Here is a 20,686-nt window from a genome sequence, read left to right as displayed (position 1 = left end):
CAATGAAAAGCAGCTAAAGGAGGAGACTTCTGCATGAAAAACTGCCACCATCTTACCTTTCAACTTCACTTCCAGCCAGGACAGCCACAGCAACTCCGGACAAACCTGCCCACCCACCATGGCGAAACCTCTCACCGACCAGGAGAAGCGCAAGCAGATCAGCATCAGGGGGATTGTGGGAGTGGAGAATGTGGCAGAGCTGAAGAAGGGCTTCAACCGTCACCTGCACTTCACTCTGGTGAAAGACAGAAACATTGCAACGCCCAGGGATTATTACTTTGCCCTGGCTCACACTGTCAGAGATCACCTGGTGGGGAGATGGATCAGAACACAACAGTTTTACTATGAAGCAGACCCAAAGGTAAAGATCAGAGGCTTCAGTGTCAGTGTGAAACTAAACTACACCTCATACTGTAAATGCTCATACTTCAGAGGATGATTCAGCTGCAAAACATTTCAAAATATCTCTGAATACAGATAAGACTCATCTAAAATGAGTTTGAGACACTTGAAATCTCTATAAATCAGACACACGTTGACTGCAAAAAAGATATTATGTATGAACTTGAACTTCATCATTAAAGTGACCAGAAATTTGCGTATTTCACAGATGACATTTGAAAGTTGTTTGCAACTTCTTTTCTAACACATGCAAATAATATATATTCAGCTCACTTAAACTGCATTTCAAATCATTCCACATTTTTATGGGAAGTACTTTTGAGCAATGTGTGTCTGAAACCGTCCAAATTTCCAAGACGTGCAGTACTTTTAGGTCATTGCATCATGTTTACACTGCTGTTTTATGCAGGAAAATGTTTGCTTGCTCCAGCTCTATTCATTAGCTGCTCAGCTCTGCACACTCCTTTCTGCACTTTCAAGCCACGAACGAATTAGTTCACAAATATTTGATTCCAAGATTATAAGAACACAATGTTCCTGATTTTTTTTTTTTTGTTTGTTTGTTTCCTGGATAGAGGGTGTATTATCTGTCTCTGGAGTTCTACATGGGCAGGACTCTGCAAAACACAATGATCAACCTGGGGCTGCAGAACGCCTGCGATGAAGCCATCTACCAGGTCACACACAAGTTTACAGGACACAGATGCAACCGCAAACACTCACCTTTTACTCTTTAATAGGACTGCAAACAGCAGGTTCTAATGTTCCCTTCCGTTGTAGCTCGGCCTGGACATGGAGGAGCTGGAGGAGATGGAAGAGGATGCAGGTCTGGGGAATGGAGGCCTGGGCAGACTGGCAGGTAAAAAGCTAAACAAGTTCAAGGTTTGTCTTAAAAGCCAGCAAATATATCAAAGATCAGTCATTTTTGCATGCAAACACTTTATCTCCACTCCAATTCAACAATACTCCATTATCATTTCAAGTGTTGGCAGTTGTCCATCATCTGTGAGCCTATTGAACATTTGAAGGAACTCGAAATGTTGCAACAGAATGTGTAAATTACAAAGTGAACTGTCATTTTCTTTCTCAATCCAGCTATAGTTTGCATTTTTATTTAAGGTCTAATTCTGAGGTCTTTTCCCTGCACACAGCATGTTTCTTGGATTCAATGGCCACCTTGGGTCTGGCAGCGTACGGTTACGGCATCCGATATGAATATGGAATCTTTAACCAGAAGATAAGAGACGGCTGGCAGGTAACTGCAGCTGAAGACGTATTTATATACATTTCAGCAAATTCCAGTTCATCAAAACATGATCAGCTGCTAGTCTTTAACTTTGAAAATACAGTCTAATAAGCTTAATTAAAGCTAAAATGATGATATATCTCCCTGCAAACGCAGCAGTTTCTCTCTCTGGTGTTCAGAGATCTTATCTCTTATCTTTTATTTTGAAAGTCAGGATTGTGTTGTCAAGCTGTCAGACTGAGCTAAAGTGGAACGGGGCCAAAGTAGAAATGAATTAGGTCAGAATACATCAGACGATAATCATTAACAGCTTGTGGTCTGCACGCCTTCAGTGACACTTAAATGGTGCAAGCTCCTGGCAAAAGCTGCTGTCGGTTGGTTTAAGATGAAAAAAACAAATAAACATTGCGTATCTTGTGATAAGAGATGCCCAAAGTAAAGGCTTTTGCCCTTTTGAATTCTTCTGGGTATTTGCTGTTCGAACCCTCAGTGTAAACATGCACTTCTGAACACTGAACTGGATTTCAGCTCAGTGTTTTCTCACTGGGGTGGATGAACAGTGTGTGATGCCTGCTGCTATTGGACAGCAAATGTAGTGAAATCTGGTGCACTTTATTCAGCACTTCACACAAAATCTAATCTAATCATGGACCTGGTTGGGTTTGACATAACTTTGTAATAATTTGATTGAACACAAGAGGGAAGTCCTTAATTTTCTTACCTCAGTCTCATATATAAAGAGGTCACAGTTCATATAAGATATAGTCTTAGTGTCTTGCTCAATGACTCTTATTTCTCTGAACCCCTGCTACATGTAGTATCCTATTAAAGCTGTTTATCTTTGCCCTGGACTGGCCTGTTTTAGGTAGAGGAAGCAGATGATTGGCTGAGGCATGGAAACCCATGGGAGAAAGCACGTCCTGAGTACATGCTGCCGGTCCATTTCTATGGACGAGTGGAGGAGACCAGAGACGGCTCCAAATGGGTCGACACTCAGGTACCGAAGATGAGTATGGATACAGCAGGTGCTGATTAGCACGATCAGGGTCACAGGGGTGGCTATAGGTAACCCCCCTACTTGAGTCAAAAGGTGACAGGTCGCTGGCTTGTTCGTATCATGGGTGGATCACTGAAAGACCTAAAGCCTCTGTATGAAGTCACTGGTAGCAATTCTTGATGCAAATGACCATAAAGACACACAAAATGACTAGAAAGAGATACACAACATCTGCAAAGTCACACAAAATGACTACAAAGTGATTGACAGTGAGTGACAAAAATGATTACTCAGGGGCACAAAACTATCTGTCAGTGGCTTGATAGTATCTGGAGTTACAAACAGCAGCTTTTATTTTGTTGGCCTTTATAAATGTATGCATAATACATATTTTTCATACGAACCATTAGTTTTAAATTTCACTTTACAATATGTGAGTAAAATTGTTGTGAAGTCCACCCTCAGTCTCCTCGTTGCTGACACTCTCATCGATGCAGGTGGTCTTGGCGATGCCTTACGACACACCCATCCCCGGCTACATGAACAACACCGTAAACACCATGAGGCTGTGGTCCGCCCGGGCGCCCAACGACTTTAACTTGAGAGACTGTAAGTGTTGAAGGCAATCTTGACCATTTCTAATGTAACTTGTGCAAAACGGTCTCTGCATTTCCTTTAAGTTTACAACAGAATAACTTTGCAAGAAAGAAGGAAACTGCTGCAACACTGGCACCTTGCAAAAAGATGTCTGCAGTTGCAGTTTCTTCTCCTGCAGAGTTTAATTACACTCTTTAATATATAATATGTGCATTATAAAGTATCAGTTTAACTAAAATACACTTCACCTGTCTGTAGTTAATGTTGGAGATTACATCCAGGCTGTTCTGGACAGAAATCTGGCGGAGAACATCTCCCGTGTTCTCTACCCCAATGACAATGTAAGTCATGAAGCGCATGTTGATGTGTCAAAGCAACAGAATGCAAAATATAATACAAACCACTAATATAGCAATAATGTCTTCTGTCCAGTGTTAACTGTCTCTGTGTTCTCTGTACAGTTCTTTGAAGGAAAAGAACTTCGTCTGAAGCAGGAGTACTTTGTTGTGGCGGCCACACTCCAAGACATCATCCGCCGCTTCAAGACCACGAAGAAGGGCACCCCCGGCCGAACCTCCTTCGAGAGCTTCCCAGACAAAGTGAGCTTAAATATCAGTCATTTACTGATGAATGCCAAAGGCAAAGGAACAGAGGAGCTCAAGAAGTGAGCGTCTGAAAATGAAACGTACTGTTTTCACTTCTTTTCTTAACCTCAGTTATTGGCCCGAGGTGATCAGATGACAACTGCAACAAGACCAAGACAGTTTTCTCTCTTCTTGTACAATTTGCGGCACAAGCTTGTCCTCCTGATTTAAAGCCTATAACTTATTCAGACACACTGTTTTCAAACAGAGAAGAGTGTGAGTTATTGGCCTGAAAACAGCAGACATTTTGTTTCACAACACCATGTGAGGAATCTCTGCTGAGTTGGAAACTCTGCAGATATGATATTGGGCAAAGGTGTGACAAACCATGGCAGGTATTTTAGATATTACACCTGCACCTTCAGTCATTGTTTCACAGCTGCTTATCTAATCCTCCATCTAATGTCTCTGAAAGTAGGCTACAAGTAAAGCTAACAACTTAGATCAGAACCGTATAATCACAGAACCTACACCTCATACAGCAGACTCTCATGTTATTCAGCAGCAGCAGTTCGCTGGTTTGTGAGTACGAAGGATATCAGCAAGAATGTCGTGTTTTCCAGGTCGCCATCCAGCTGAATGACACTCATCCGGCCATGGCCATCCCTGAGCTGATGAGAATCTTTGTGGACATTGAGAAACTGGACTGGGACACGGTGAGAGGGACAGATTTACAGTCACGTTGTCATTGACTACAAAACTCAAGTATGTTTAATTAAAATGAAATAAACTCCCCCTCTGTGCAGGCCTGGGACCTCACTAGGCGTACTTTTGCCTACACCAACCACACAGTCCTCCCCGAGGCTCTGGAGCGCTGGCCTGTGGAGCTGCTGGAGACCCTCCTGCCCAGACACCTGCAGATCATCTACCAGATCAACCAGGTCCACCTCGATGTGCGTATGGTGGCTCAGACACCGTGAGACAAAGACAAAGTTTTTATTGGCATGTCTGTGACACATGAATCTGGTTTCTTAAAGGTGTGTCTCTGTCTGATTTGTTACTGCAGAGGATTGCAGCTCTCTATCCAAAAGACATGGACAAGCTGAGGAAAATGTCTCTGATTGAAGAAGATGGATGCAAGAGGGTGAACATGGCGCATCTGTGCATCGTGGGATCTCACGCTGTCAATGGAGTTGCTGAGATACACTCCAACATCATCAAGACTCAAGTGTAAGCTCTCTGCTGATGATGCAAAGCTGCAACGCATAAATCTGAAACAAAACAATGGAAACGCAGTAAAGTACAGTAAAGTAAAACACTAAAAAGTAGAAAATTGAAGCTCTGTAGTTTAGATAGCAGACCACTGAAGCAGCAGTTGCTGAACACAGTATGGCCTCATAGAAAACCACAGGATTGAATCACCCCGTCTGTTACACACTGAACAGTAACTGAATGATGAGAGCTCGACAGGCTGCTGAGAAACCAAGAGGCAGAGACACAGAACCTGAACGAAGCGGAGAACTCTGATTCCTGAGCAGTGTGAGATGAATGTGGTCTGATGAATCAGCCCTCTGTCATCAGTCTCAAGTGTTTTACACAACACAAAAACTTTCCAAACAATGCTCCGCTGCATCCGGCATTTACTTTATCGTAAACTTTATCGTTAATGCAGTGCAGAACTGATCTAACTTAACCACATATTACTAACATTAGCATGTTAAGGCAAAGTAAGATTTGTCCCTTTTTTCTTCAACAGATTCCGGGATTTCAGTGACCTAGAACCGGAGAAGTTTCAGAACAAAACCAATGGCATCACTCCCCGACGCTGGCTGCTGCTCTGCAACCCCGGATTGGCTGAGCTTATAGCCGAGGTCTGTTTGAGCTGCACGAGCAATAAATAAACGATCGAGCACCAAGAGACCCCCAAATCCTTAATAATATACTCTCCAGCTGTCGTGTGACCCAATCCAAAGCATTGCTCTCTCTCTGGAGTCTTTTAGCTTCCCAAACACATACATGAAGTGGAAAGCAATGAACACTTTCAGTTTGTGTTGCACACATTTGTAGTGACCTTTAATATCTCTTTTAGGTGATTGGGGAGGATTATGTGAAGGAACTCAGTCAACTACAGAAGCTGAACGACTTTGTTGATGACGCTGCCTTCATCCGTGATGTCTCTAAAGTCAAACAGGTAGAGTGCAGAGCAAAGTAACAAGGAGTTGCTAAGATACGTCTTTCATTGCATATTGGTTCCTGTTTTTGTGACACTAATGATTGCATGAGGTTGCCTGACATGCACAGTGGAGGTTTTGCTCTAAAGTTTTGCCCTATTGCACCATGAATTCATGTATTTTAACACGAACAGCAGCAAACTTGGCCTTGTTAGTGCCCATTTCTGTTCACGGTGAGAACATCTCTTATTTTTTTTATTATTTCTGCATGTCGTTGCAGGCAAAGACAGTACAGCATGATTTTTATGGTGCATTGCAACATAGCGTTTTGCAACTTTAAAGTGAGGAGCTACCTGTCAGGACAGGTTCAACCTGTGATTGGGTTACTTCACCTAAATGAATTACTCCTTTGTTTCTAAATCACGCATATCTGATTCTCTCACAGGACAACAAGGTGAAATTTGCCCAGTACCTGGAGAAAGAGTACCGGGTGAAAATAAACCCATCCTCCATGTTTGACGTCCACGTGAAGAGAATCCACGAGTACAAGCGACAGCTGCTCAACTGCCTGCACATCATCACCATGTACAACCGTATGTGAAATCACTCATTACTAAGTGCCAGAAGGATTCACAAGCCATTGCATACGGCTCGGTGACTGCTGTTACGTGACACAATCTGACATGTCCTGGTGTGGAAGAGTCTTCTGAGCAAGTTAAAACACACACTAAGAATGAGCTGAATCTGCTGCTTAAATCAAGTGTGGGAATTTTCCATGTAATCATCAGACCATGATAACCAGGAAACCAGTTTCATCAGTTGTTCTGTTTTGTGCAACATGCAATGTGCTTTGATGCTGAGTTCCTCTGCAGCAAAAACCTTATTGTTTCTTGCAAATATTCCCAACACATATATCATATATTTTTTAAGTACAAAATGGCAATTCAGTGTTCACTGCATAAAATATTTACAAAGACAAGACAAAATAAGTGAGGACAGATCTGTCACAAAACCACAGTCTACAGCCAGTCTATAGCTCTGTGAGGCTGTACCGAGCTAAGTGCTAATGTTAGCATGCTAACGGGCTCACAGTGACAATGCTAACATGCTGATGTTAAGCAAGTCATATTGGTGACACTAACCATTTCAGTTAAGCATGTAAAAAAAAATAAATAAAAGCACAAACAGTACCTGCAAGACTGATGTAACCAAGCTTATCTAGAAATACATAATGCTATCATAAAATACACAAGTTGGCAGCAGTAAACACAAATGGAAATGACAGTTTTGGTATTTGGCCATGAAAAATTTTTAAGTTGATGACACAAGATGAGGCGGCACGGTTTGCATGTTCTTCCCGTGCATGCATGGATTTTCTCCGGGTACTCCGGCTTCCTCCCACAGACCAAAAAACATGCTCATTAGGTCAATTGGTGACTCTAAAATTGCCCCTAGGTGTGAGTGTGAGTGCGAATGGTTGTTTGTCCTCTGTGTTTCCCTGCGATTGGCTGGCCTATCCCCTGTTGACAGCTGGGATAGGCTCCAGCCCCCTTGCAACCCTGAAAGGGACAGGTGGTATAGAAAATGGATGGATGGATGGATGGATGGATGGATGGATGGATGGATGGATGGATGGATGGATGGACACAAGATGAAATATTAAACCCTCACGAAAGTTATGGCAATTTACCCTGAGGGGAACATGAATGTCTGCATGTCATGGCAATCCATCTAATACTTGTCAGGACATTTCAATCAAAACCACAGATATCAACTTCGTTGTAGTCAATGCAAAGATGAGAGAAATCTATAATGTGTTTGTATGTCTGTATCTGTACTGATTTTGCTAAAATTGTATCACTTCTAATGATTTTGTATCATCTTCTGATCCCAAGGCATCAGAAAGAACCCCAATGCACCTTTTGTACCACGAACAGTGATCATTGGAGGAAAGGTACAAGCTCAGCAAACAACACAGATGAGGTCTAATGAACAGGCAGAGAGCGGCGTGGTAGTTTTGTTTTACAGTAAGTTGTACGCTGTCGCCCTCTGCAGGCCGCTCCTGGGTATCACATGGCCAAGATGATCATCAAGCTGATCACGGCAGTGGCTGATGTGGTGAATAATGACCCTGTGGTGGGAAACAAGCTGAAGGTCATCTTCCTGGAGAACTACAGGGTCTCTCTAGCAGAGAAAGGTACCGTTCAGACAACTTTATTCAACATCTGCACAAGTTTCTGGCCCTTTAAGGAGCGTCCATGACAGAAAAACACTGTGCATGTGCAGAATTGTCATTGGAAGGGTTTCGTTTCAAAACCTCATCAAACAAAAAGGATGTCTCACCAGAAATTTGAATCTGAAGTCAGATTATGTGCTTTTTCTCAGTGATACCTGCCACAGATCTGTCAGAGCAGATCTCCACTGCTGGCACTGAAGCCTCAGGAACAGGTAACATGAAGTTCATGCTGAACGGAGCTCTGACCATCGGCACCATGGATGGAGCCAACGTGGAGATGGCCGAGGAGGCCGGAGAGGAGAACCTGTTCATCTTCGGCATGAGGGTGGACGACGTGGCTGAAATGGACAAAACTGGGTAAAGGAGTCTGTTTTATTGCTTATATTTATGTTTTTATAGCTCTTTTTATCTCATTAAAACTGGAGTAACTGTTTTTAGATATGACGCCATGTCGTACTACAAGAAACTCCCAGAGCTGAAACAAGTGATGGACCAGATCACCAGTGGATTTTTCAGCCCCAGAAATCCAGAGCTTTTCAAAGATGTCACTAACATGCTCTTCAAATATGACCGGTGAGAAACACACTTACATTCTCCTCTCTGCTGCCCAGTTCAGATCTTCTGATGGTGGATGTCAAACTTCTGCACCATTTTCTGGCTTTTTGTTGAGTTCATTTGTCAGATTTGATTTATTTGCCCTCCCGTGTCTCTCTGCAGTTTCAAAGTGTTTGCAGACTTTGAAGACTACGTGAAATGCCAAGAGAAAGTCAGCAGTCTCTATCAGGTAACATTTGCAGCAGAGAGATGTACTTGTCATGACTTTTCTGTGCTTAAATTATATTTCTAGTACACTTAAGTACACCACTTTTTGACCTCAATATCTTCATTCGTCATTTTGATGACGCTTCTGTGACAAACATGTATGTGTAGCTGAAAGCCCAAAGGTAACATCCAGAGTGACCGGCGTCAGGTTCATTTAAAACCAGGTAACACAAACACAGAGCTGAACTGGCTTCATTTCAGAGGCTCTGCAATCGAGTCCTGTACTGAGTTTTTTGTCTATTTTAGCAGCAGCTGGATGGGCATTTAATTAGTTACATTATTTTTATTCTATTTTTTACCTGTCTTTGTTCAGCTTTGTTGTCCTTGTTTTCAGCTATATGTCAATTTCTATCTCTTAGCTTTAAACCAGAGTCAGATTTCTTGTATGTGAACACGTATCTGGAACAAAGGTGATTCTGATTACAGTGTGAATTGAGGAGCCAGAAACCTTGAACAACCACAAGAGGGCATACAGCTTTGCTTTCTTTCCTTTCTTTTTTGTTTTCTTTGAATTTCCTCTTTTTCCTTGCATTTTGTAATTGCATTGATAGCTGACCCTTTAAAAAAAGCTTTTATTACCAAGAAGTTTAAAGAAGGCAGTAAAGGAAAAGAATGATCTTAACCTATTGAAGGAGGAAATACAAGAGCGCATTTAAAATCTATAATGAAAAGGTTTGATTTTTCTCTGAAAGAACCCAAAGGAGTGGACGAAGATGGTGATCAAGAACATCGCTGCCACGGGAAAGTTCTCCAGCGACAGAACCATCACAGAGTACGCCACCGAGGTGTGGGGCGTCGAGCCCACCGACCTGAAGATCCCGCCTCCGAATGAGCCGAGAGAGGCCATCGAAGAAACAGCCAGAGCTCTGAAGAAAAACTGAGGCCGATTCACCACCAACAGCTGCCTTTGTGTTTACAAATCATTTACTGTTCCTTCCCCGTCGCGCTTTTAACCTTCAACTTACACACTGCTGAACTTTTCCAAGGACTTTGGGTGTTTCAGAAATCACGTCTGCACTTGTTTTCATTTTCTGAACACTTTTTAATGTCAAAGCACTTGCATTAGAACTTGTCTGTTACAGTCCTTTAGCAGCAGCACATACAGTAAACTGAGAGTCAGCGCTGACAGTTCAGAGGTCAAACTTGCAAATAATTTGTTCATATTTAACATTCCTGGAGTTCAGGATCGGTGGGGGGCTTCTGCATTTCAGGAATCCAGTAGGATGGCAGTAACAGTCAACCAGATTTTCAGTGACATTCCTGCATCTTTCAGCTGTATGTACTGAGTGACAAAGCCTGGCTGTTCTCCAAGCAGATTTATTTGGGTCTGTAACAACATAGCTAATCAAACTTACTTCATTTGTCATCTACAGTATTTTGCCCCTGTGTTAAAATAAAGACTTATTGTGTAAGATGTATGCTTTGTGCTTTGGCTTCAGTTCTTTTAGACACATGTTTGGTCAGAAATTAATCTGTATGATGGACTCTTTTGGGCTTACAAATCAACACTAGAAGATGAAACACCCAAGACAAAGGAAGGACGGCCAATCTACTGTCTCACGTTTTGAAGAAATTTCCTGCAACCAAGACAAAGGGAATATTACATTAATTGAGTTTTCTGAGGGATTTGCAGACAAGCATCATCAGCCTGTGTATTCAAATTCACTGTACAAAATGATTAACCCTTTACCAGGACCGACTTATTTTCTTGTTTTTGCACATTAACCAGAACATGCACTGTAAAATTCATTTCAGTTTTGACTAAACTTACTGAACCACAGTTGACAGATTGGGATCCAAGTAGATGTTGCTGTGGGTCAATCCAAGATCTGCACTGTAGGAGATCATTTCAACCTGGACGTCTATGTTACGTTGTTTTCTAGTCTGGACTGACATCTGGTAGAGCTGGAGAGAAAATATGAAAAGTAATTCAGGAAGGAGGCAGCAACATCCACGAGGAAATGATCTGAACAGTCAGAGGAAGGAGATATAAAGAGCTTTTGTACCTTCAGGCCCATGTGATATGGGATAACACTGTCACTCTCTGAATGCAGAATAAGGAGCGGACAGGTCAGCACCCTTAAACTGTGCAGATTTTGGGGGTAAAATATAGATTTGCAGTGAGAGGTGGTTTTCTTTAGCTGAATAAAAATATATTATCACATTATTTCACACACTGCTTTCTGTGAAGGGAATTCATTTTGTTTTTTTTATTAATAAACCAGTGAGTAGTATTCTTTGGAGGATTTATTGAGGTTTTATTGAAGTTATTCTAGAGGAGAGGTTGTGGATTGCAATCAACTCAATACCCCTTGACTCACTTTCCCCTTCCGAGCCTGGAGGAGAAGCTAATGTGGCTGCTAAAGACATGATAGTGCCCTCAATGGAAGAGGACCCACTCCCTCTGTCGAGCGGGTCCAACCTAATTTTAAAGTAACCAAAACAGGACCATTCTTATTTTCATGTAATTATGCACCAGTGAAAACACACTTATGCATATTATATTCAATTTGTGCCAATAGATCCCCTAAATCCTCCACACTGGACCTTTAAAAGCACACTTACTTTTTATCGTTAGTAAATACAATGTTGTTCATGTCCAAAATGTCCCGAAGCAAGATCTCAAATCCTGGAAGGTACGCGTACATCTGGAAGGACAAATTGTGTAGGAATATTTGGCAATTTCCTGCGTACTGTAATAACATACACATACATGCAGGACAGAAATGGCTATTCGGTTAGCTTTGTGCACGTGTCCCAGTATGGATGCAGAGAATAAGTTGAAACATGGACATAGTTTCTGTGACATCAGTGACACTGACTCCAGCTGTCGCCATCTTGGCAGTGCCTGACTTCACCAAACTGCCAGCTAATCCAGAAATGGTCAAAGAGGTGGAGCGTGGGCGAATTCATCCCCGTCCAGTTGTCATGAATAAGAAAATTAGTCACAGAGACCAAACATGTTTTTTGTACTGAGCTGTAATTATGTTTATTTCAACAGTAGAGTTGGGCATTTTAATATGGGGGTCTATGGGGATTGACTCACATTTGGAGCCAGCCTCAAGTGGCCATTTTAGGAACTGCAGTTTTTTGGCACTTCCATGTTGGCTTCATCTTTTCAGCCTGGAGGTTGCCACTTGGTCCTGGCTTGTTACTGTATACATGATTTTGTGGGTTTAAATCCAGTCCATTTAGACTCTGTTACACGTCATCCCACCTCAGTTATCTAATTAAAATGTGATGATGTTGCTCACCTTCGAGAGCTGATGTCTGATTATGACTTCTTCAGCTCTTGTGAATGGAGCTTCAAGAATTAGCGCATCAACAGCAGGTCCTGGTAGTAAAGAGTAACAAAAAACGACTTTAAAAATGGATGGACATTGCATTGAACTGAAATTTTATAAAGTCAACTGGCTGGTTAAGTCAACATTTATGGCCTCATGGCGTAATGTACTGCACAGCTCTATATGGAAAGCGTCCTGAAATTAATGAAAATTGCCTGTTTGAGTTTAATATGGTTACACAGGGCATTTAAGACCCACCTTGTTCTTGTATTTTCACTGCTGTATTGGTTGCCACCCTACAAGAAAGCAAAAAAAAGGAGTAGATTTTGCATATTTCTTACTCAGTGTTTTCAGTGGTCTCAACATCATGGGCAGTGCACATTAATGGTTACAGAGCCTGTAGAGAAACTGACCCAGTGCCAAGCGAGTGTCCCCACAAACAGACAAGAGCCCCTCTGGTTTGCTTCTTTACCCACTGGTACAGGTAGAGGGCGTCACTGGTCAGTCCCACTTCACTTGGCTCCCCAGCAGAGTCTCCAAAACCTCAACAAAAGACATGTGAACCATCAGAATCATCACTGTATCCAGACAATAATGCACATTGATGGCATTTTTTCCCCTTTCTCTTCTGACTAATACATGGGAAAGCACTGAAACGGTGACAAAATACAGAAATACAGACCTGAAAGTATTGCGATTACATCAAATAAGGAAAAATGTCACGTCTTATACTGTATGTATCTGGACTATGCATGAACAAACAAATTCATTTTGTTTGTCAGAAAGTAATTTACAGACAGAAAAATGCAGAGTATATTATTCTATACAGGATATGTGGGATTTAGAGGGATAATGATGCCATGTAAACATCACTGTCAGCAACAATCACAGATATAGAGAATAGAAAAATTGGTTGGATTTAAACACGTTTCACAGCTGGAGACTGACAGTTAGGTTCTACAGGTTCCCCTCCTTTGCTCTATTGTGACTTTAAGTTTTCCCTTCCCTTCCATCTCCTGTTTGTCTCTCCCCTGTCTATCTGGTCTGACTGCAGGGTGTGACTGGCAGGTCTGGGTCGGTCAGCTCCTCTCCTGAGCACACCTGACAACAGTCAGTCAATCAAGACACACCTGCTGCCACAGTAGAAAAATACTGTCCTACCATCCAGTATTTGTTAAATCCTCTGTTCATCCTTGTGATAACAACTAAGACTCCAGAGATCTACCTACCTATCTAAGTATTTTTGACATTTTTGCCTTTGCCTGCTACCTGACTGCTGTCTTCTTGTGCTCAGGTGCCTTCCTTCGTGCTCCAGCCGATACGTCCTGTCAGTCTGCTGTCGTGAGTAATCTGGAAGTAGAGTCTCTCCCTGCCTGTACACTCTCAGTAGACTCTCCAGCTTCTTTGTGTGGATCGCCTAGATTCGTCTGTTGCACATTTTTGAACTATTCGTGAAACTTTTTTTTACATATCCCTTAAAGTCTGAGTTTCAGCATTTGGGTCTGTTTACTCCTGTACAAAACCCCAACAGATGCCCGTGACAAAGACTCTAAAACTTCATCAGTTCAAAATGTTATCTTGACACTTGAAGAGCCACATTAAGCATCTTACCTCTGTAGTCAAAAGACAAGACATGATACCCTGCAGCACTTAAAATCTGCAACACAACAAAGTTCAAAATTTTAGCTGAAGTCAAAACTGTTCACTAAAATGTAACTGCCTGGAACAGAAACCATACCTTCATCAGTTGCACTCTGTTATTCGCGGCCCTGCAGAAATGACATGAGAATGTGAGCGAATACAAACAACTTGCTTTCAGACTCACTCTGACCCACACACCCTTGTGTACATTGTGCCTGTGCATAAACCCAGGGGCCTGATACCCACTAGACTCTATTACGATCAATTCAAGGGCCTCTGTCCTGCTCCTTTAATCCCACCTGGTCCCTGTGTTGCCGTGGAGATAGATAATAACAGGTTGTCCGTCTCCCAGAGTCTCCCAGTACCACTCAGTGCTTTTCCCAGCGGCCTTCTCCCATTGGCTGGCCGGGAGCGTATGCCTATGAGACACAAAGATAGAGAGCGAGAGAGGAGAAAGATTGAGTAGCACAAACAAATACGCCTGTGTTGTAAGATATGCAGCAGGTTTTTGGAGTGGTCTCGTGCAGATAAATGAGTAGACTGTTCACTCAAGAGCATCTTCTGCTGAATATGTATGTGCTCATGGTATTTTCAAGTACTGATGCACTTAAATGGAGAAATCAGGACTCCACAAATGACCTACCAAACACCCACTGAGACACCCTCCTCTGTGTTGAGGTAGAAGTTGCATGTGTGGTTCAGCAGATCTTCAGGTCTACTAAGATCCACAAGGAATGGATATTTCACTGCAGCAGATGAGAGCACACAAGGTCAGTATGATCTGTTTACTTTGGATTGTATTTTATCATAGCCCATCCTATTTTACTGAATTATCACAATGAAACCTATTGCATCATATTGCATCATATCACATCATGTTGCATCATGTTGTATTCTTTCATAACAAATTGCATTCAATCGATTCGTAACTTATTGCATTATGTCATATGGAGTCATATCATACATCGTATCGCACAAAATCAGATTGTGTCACATCGTATCATATGAAATAATATAATTTTGTAACATTTTGTAGCATATATAATATACCCATATATTGTATCATATCATATTGTATTGTAACGTATCATATTATAACCTGTAATAGCTTAAAATATTGTATCATATATCGTATCGTATCATGCCATGTTTCAGATCTTATTGCTATATCGTATTGTAGCTTACATCATTGTGTATGATATTATATCTAAGCACTTAGTATTGTATCGTACCACATTGTATCCAATCACATCTAATCAGGCTGTGCAGTAAACTTCTGTTATCAAAAGTTGATTATTACAGCTTTTATGTGACAGTGAGACACTGCACTTAATCTAGTAGATTATTCTATATATATATGAATTCTTCTCTTATTTTCACCATGTTTTGATATTGACATCAGACACATATTCCTATGAATATTTCACCCTTACACCAGACCTGCTCTAGTTGTTTTGTATCAAATCAGACTGAATCATATCTGCAGTGAGTCTTACAGTTACTGTGTATTGTTTGAAATCTGTGACACAACACAGTTATTGTCCTCCGTTTGTGTCACTGCGTCTCATTGTTTTTTGTTTTGTTTTGTTTTGTTTTGTTTTATAGTAACACACTACATTTTTGTTATGGATCTGAGAACTCAGCAGAAATGGGTCAGACAAACGATTGTTTATTCTCGGGTTTAGTCTTTCGTAAGTGTAATTATCGAACCAAACTGCGAGTCTGTAGGTTTAATAAATCTTTCCACTTTAAATAAATAGAATTTTCTAATGAGAACAGTGTGTGATAACATACAAGAACATGAATCTCACTGCAACTACAACACCAAACTTGGTCAGGAAGCTACTTCAGCTTCATGCATTGTGTGTTTCTGCATAAATATTAGAATCAGAAGACTTTAAGTTTTAAAACCACAACACAGTGCGTGACCTACATCTAACAAACAGCTGCTGTTAATTACAATGAAAATATACAGATGTCGATTTGTGTTGCTCTAACCTGTAGGGACTGTACATTGAATAAACGCACATTACTTACACCAGTGAACAAAAATTAAATGTCCCAGTATCCAGGGGAACATGAAGACAACGACAGGCAATGACACATAGACAGTGATCAGAAATAGCAGAGCCCTCCTCATTTCTGCCTCAGGTTAAAATATTTCTGCAGCAACAAAATCCGCCCTGCTGTGCAAAACAGTGTGGCCGCTCTTCTTGGTTTCCGTCGTGAAAGTGAGGGAAAGTTCGGCGGAGGTCTCCTCCCACCAATTGTGAAATAAAGACATGAAAAAAGGTCAATGTTCAACTGAACTGATCAGATACAGGGGCGGCTGGCCCATAGTGGGCAATAGTGCATCGCCCTCATTAAGCCACAGGACAAAAAGAGAGAGAAAAGAGTTTATTTTGCCTAATATTATTGTCCAATCAGCAGCCTGAATATTGCTGCGACATTCGGCAGCATGAATATCGCTTTCCAACCAGAAGCCACGCCCCCTTAGGCCGACTTCAGTCAGCCTAATGCTGTGTCCCAATTCAGGGGCTGCATCCTTCGGAGGACCCAGCCAATGCGCCCACGGAGGCCACGGCCTCGGAGGGTCCTCCGTCGGTCGCATCAACTATCGCTAAATGCGACGGTCTAGCCTTCGGAGCATTTCCTGATTGCGTCACAACGTCATAACGTCTTCCCTTCTAACCCGGGAAAAACACACGTACGGAGACAAAAATTTAACAGACGACAGACGACACAACAGAAACATCGACAGACAGACGACAATGGAGCCAGAGGTTTTTATTTTTATTTTTTTGTTTTATATATATATTTTTTGTTGGAGGAAGAGGAGAGGCGGCTCCGGCAACAGCGACACCGGCGGCTCGTTTATCTCCGGCTGGGAGAGCGCCGTGGGGAGGTAACATTAACCTGCTATTTTAACCCATATTAGTGTTCATACATAGCTACCATAGTTCGTGGTAATTAATGTACCCGTTAATTAATTACCGTTCAGTGACAAACGCAAGCCATATAAACTATGGACTGACATATATGTCATTTAACCATGAGTCTTGTTACAGGGTTCTGTATGCTGTAATTTTAATGCTATTTTTTCAAGATCTGAAAAGTGCTTGAATTGAATAGTTCAATGTGTATGAACCCTGTAAATAACCCTGACTTAATTCAATAGCCTATTAAAATGTTGTGTTATTAAACATCATAACCATATTGAGAAGCCAAAGTGTAACAGGTGGAGAAATGAAGCATTATTGGTCTAAGCTTTAACATTCACTAGAGGTGTCGTATCAACTAAAATTCAGTTCCTCTTCTTTAATCCTCCTGTTCTTACCCTCCTTTCTCCATCCAGGCAAGGGCGATGTGCTGCTGCATAAACATCAGTGTTCCTGTTCTGCTATTATTTTTCAACGATCATGACAGCAGACGAGATTTTAGGCTGAGCAGAGAGTCCCTGGCGGTGCTGCTGGAGCTTCTCCACCAGGAAAGGGGACACGCATGGGGTGCCACAATAGAGACCTTGGTCTTTCTCTTCTGGCTGGCGGTGGGACATCCTCCAGTTGTGGTGGCAAGGGTGTTTGGGATGCCTCGCTCCACTCTTCACCGCATCGTCCATTGAGTCACTGAGGAGGTGGTGGCCATTCGCCACAGGGTCATCGACCTCCCCAAGACCACAGAAGACCTGGCGGCAGTAACTCAGGGGTTTGCAGAGCTGGCAAGACACAGAGCTTTTCAAAAAGCTGCTGGGGCAATCGACGGCTGCCATGTGAGGATCAAGCCTCCAAGCGGTCCTGATGGTCACTGTTATCAGAACAGGAAACTGTTTGCTTCAATAATCTTGCAGCACCACCAGGGACTCCTGCTCAGCCTCAACTGTATACATGTTCTCTGTAAATCTGCAAATCTCTGTAAATAGTCATTTCTGCTGATCTTTTGTAAATAGTTGTACATTTTAAGAATGGCCACGTGTAAATAGAAATATTCATATTGTATCTTTGTAAATATCTGTAAATATCACAGAAAAAATAAACTAATTGTGTTGTCACTGAAAAGTAGTTCAAATATTTTTAATTAACAATTTAAATCTAACAACACAGAACGTAATCAAACAAAACAAACATTTAAAAAAAACATCACCTGTCAATCATTTTTTGTCAATCCCATTTTTTGCAGGATTGTTCTAAACATGAGTGAAGCATGACAAAAGGTAAACACACAAGATCACATTATCACAGATATGTACAGATTCACAAAAAGCGACATCAGGACAGACATAAAATTTCCACCTGAATTGGGACACAGCTAATGGATGGAGGGTAATTGATCACTTTGCCTGTGAGAGGCGAGCAAAATTTCAGTACAAGTGATGAGTGAGTGTGTTATTAAATGGTGAGTTGAATTGTAAATAGTTGTATTGATTGCATATTGCCAGCCAAATACTGTATACTGAATATGCTCTAGAAAGATTTGATTAATTACAGTTTTGATGATAGTATAATTTGATTTGTTTTGATTATTACTATGGCATCCATGGGGCCTATAAATTGTAGACTGTGCTAAACAATGATTTCATGGGCAAACTAGTAGATGACAGTGTATCTGTTGATGGCCACGGTGGAAGTGTTTTATTGTGGAACCTAATTTATTGTATTTGAGACATTTAACTTGATATAGCTACACAAAAACACTGTACAGTATGTACAATTCATGTCTGGTGTTGTCATCTAGTGGTTGAACAGGAAAACCAAATTAAACAATAAAATGTAACACTGTAAATTTAGCTATCTGACTTTTATTTAATATTATTTTACTCATTGAACGGGTCATCTTAGCCATCATCGCAACAGTTGCCCCCCCTGAGAAATTTGTCAGGAGCCGCCACTGATCAGATCTCTGCTGCTATTGGTTCACAGTTGAGAGAGAGTATCAAACATGTCATCAAGGAGAAACCTGCTTAAGGCTATCGATTAAAGTAGAGAGCATGTCCAAGGACACAAAAGTCCTCTTTTTACAAGTAGCATGAGGACAAAGACACAAATTCATTCCAAAAAAACCCAGCAAAACCAGCATGGGAACAAATGTTTGGTGATACAAATGCCCCTATCACGTATATCTATTCTGCCATTCAACAAAACAGAACACACCCAGCTGACAGGTCCCAACAGTGCACTGCAAGGCATTGTGGGTATTGAGGTTCTTTGACCTTCAAATGAGTGTGTTTTTCATATTTATATTTTAATACATCTTAAAAATAATGTCTTATCCACCTGTGAAATTTGTGTCTTGACCAACAAAGGCTGCATTACCAGACAAAGTGCCAGGCTGCACACCCAAAAGCGTCCACCATCTTTGTTTTTTGGAGCCAGAGGTGATCATATTTGGACAAGAGAGTGGAACAAGGGAGGGTACATTTACTTTTACTGCACCTCCATCCTGATAAGATCTATCTGAGAACATGAAAACTGCACTTAAGCACAGTACTTGAAAGATGTCCTTCTTTATACTCAGGCACTGGATTTAGTTTGTTACAGTAGCGCCCTCTACAGAGCAATCAGGAAACTTTGTGTCCACGATCCAGTGGTGGAAAAGAAATGCATATAAGTGTTGTACTTAAGTACAGTTTTGAGGTGCTTGTACTTTACCTGAGTATTTACATTTTATGCTACTTTAGACTTAAACTTAAACTTAAAGTAAATAGCCTGCAGTGTTATTGGCAGAGTATTTTGTGTAGAGTGTACACACTGTGCTCTGCTCTGCCATATGAGCCCATATATTTGTTTGACACATGATAGCGTAAAACATAGAGGTAGTTGGGTTCAAGAATGGGTGGATCTTACAGTTTGAACGTCAACTAACACCTGACAGCGATGGATGATGCACCTGTTTATTTGAGTTTATTTAAGTACCAATACCTAAATACTCCATTAAAGCCTTGTGTTTAACATTCTGCTAGGGCTAAAATAAGTAAATTAGTATTATAGGATAAATTTACTGAGAGTATTAAAAGTGAATTAGTAAAAGTAAAAGTATTTTACTGTTTTAGCTGCTCAAGGTGTTTTAACGACTCTATATACAGTGGTTCCCAATCTGGGGCTCGGGGCCCTGCAAGAGGTCACAAGATAAATCTGAGGGGTCATGAGATGATTAATGGGAGACAAAAGAAAAAGAAAGTAAGTTCTGATGTACGAATGTGTTTTCTGTTATTGGACTTTTCTTTAATCTTTGATTTTTTTTCCGTGAAATGTTGGCTAATTTCACCTTTCTGAGCCTCAAACACTTCTCGAAATGAAATGTGGGAAAAGACTCTTTGGATGAACTAATAACTCTCCAACATTTGAACCAAAGCACTAATTTTTAGGTCACAAGTGGTTGGAAATCAGTGATTTAATCTTTTACAAAGTGATTTGTCTTATAAAATGATCAATAAAATGATCTGATGTATAAGATGTGTTTCCAAATACTGTGCTTAGGTACAGTTTATAGGCACAGTACTTATTCTTTACTTGAGTATTTCAATTCTCTGCTACAATATACGTCCACTGGACTACATTTAAAAAAAAAAAGAAGCAAATATTGTACTTTTTACTCCACTATATTTATTTCTTTCTCTGCAGATTCAAATTATCATCAACAAATAAGTTATGATGGAATATTACAGTTGAAGGGTTTATAAGATTATAAAACTTCATCAAACTGATAAAAC

The 20,686-nt window shown here is 41.0% G+C and overlaps 2 protein-coding genes across 2 annotated transcripts; one reads left to right on the top strand and one right to left on the bottom strand.

Moving 5' to 3' along the window:
• The first annotated feature begins 62 nt into the window (after window positions 1-62).
• Window positions 63-10,471, top strand: pygl (phosphorylase, glycogen, liver). The gene is made up of 20 exons (XM_070979131.1): window positions 63-361; window positions 978-1,079; window positions 1,183-1,261; window positions 1,554-1,657; window positions 2,514-2,645; window positions 3,143-3,254; window positions 3,501-3,583; window positions 3,704-3,841; window positions 4,450-4,542; window positions 4,633-4,779; window positions 4,893-5,056; window positions 5,583-5,697; window positions 5,916-6,017; window positions 6,443-6,590; window positions 7,893-7,951; window positions 8,053-8,194; window positions 8,383-8,590; window positions 8,672-8,806; window positions 8,951-9,017; window positions 9,748-10,471. The coding sequence occupies exons 1-20, from the start codon at window positions 119-121 to the stop codon at window positions 9,934-9,936; spliced, it is 2,562 nt and encodes an 853-aa protein (XP_070835232.1). The 5' UTR covers window positions 63-118; the 3' UTR covers window positions 9,937-10,471.
• On the bottom strand, window positions 10,087-16,683 carry LOC139342172 (lysophosphatidylserine lipase ABHD12-like). The gene is made up of 12 exons (XM_070979132.1): window positions 16,018-16,683; window positions 14,624-14,726; window positions 14,280-14,399; window positions 14,078-14,108; window positions 13,951-13,996; window positions 12,753-12,882; window positions 12,598-12,635; window positions 12,310-12,389; window positions 11,621-11,703; window positions 11,062-11,140; window positions 10,827-10,960; window positions 10,087-10,632 (listed from the first exon to the last, which is right to left on the bottom strand). The coding sequence occupies exons 1-12, from the start codon at window positions 16,118-16,120 to the stop codon at window positions 10,605-10,607; spliced, it is 975 nt and encodes a 324-aa protein (XP_070835233.1). The 5' UTR covers window positions 16,121-16,683; the 3' UTR covers window positions 10,087-10,604.
• Between the last annotated feature and the right edge of the window lie 4,003 nt (window positions 16,684-20,686).

Source organism: Chaetodon trifascialis, chromosome 14 (assembly GCF_039877785.1).
Source record: "Chaetodon trifascialis isolate fChaTrf1 chromosome 14, fChaTrf1.hap1, whole genome shotgun sequence".
NCBI lineage: Eukaryota > Metazoa > Chordata > Actinopteri > Chaetodontiformes > Chaetodontidae > Chaetodon > Chaetodon trifascialis.
The sequence above is the reverse complement of the archived record's forward strand: the minus strand, read 5'-3'. Positions and strand labels throughout refer to the sequence as shown.

Coding starts and splice junctions, on each gene's coding strand:
- pygl (XM_070979131.1), top strand. CDS start 119: ATGGCGAAACCTCTCACCGACCAGGAGAAGCGCAAGCAGATCAGCATC. Junction 3,842..4,449: donor TCGAGAGCTTCCCAGACAAA/GTGAGCTTAAAT, acceptor CGTGTTTTCCAG/GTCGCCATCCAGCTGAATGA. Junction 4,780..4,892: donor TCAACCAGGTCCACCTCGAT/GTGCGTATGGTG, acceptor TTGTTACTGCAG/AGGATTGCAGCTCTCTATCC.
- LOC139342172 (XM_070979132.1), bottom strand. CDS start 16,120: ATGAGGAGGGCTCTGCTATTTCTGATCACTGTCTATGTGTCATTGCCT. Junction 14,400..14,623: donor GGTGTCTCAGTGGGTGTTTG/GTAGGTCATTTG, acceptor TGTGTCTCATAG/GCATACGCTCCCGGCCAGCC. Junction 10,961..11,061: donor CATATCACATGGGCCTGAAG/GTACAAAAGCTC, acceptor TTTTCTCTCCAG/CTCTACCAGATGTCAGTCCA.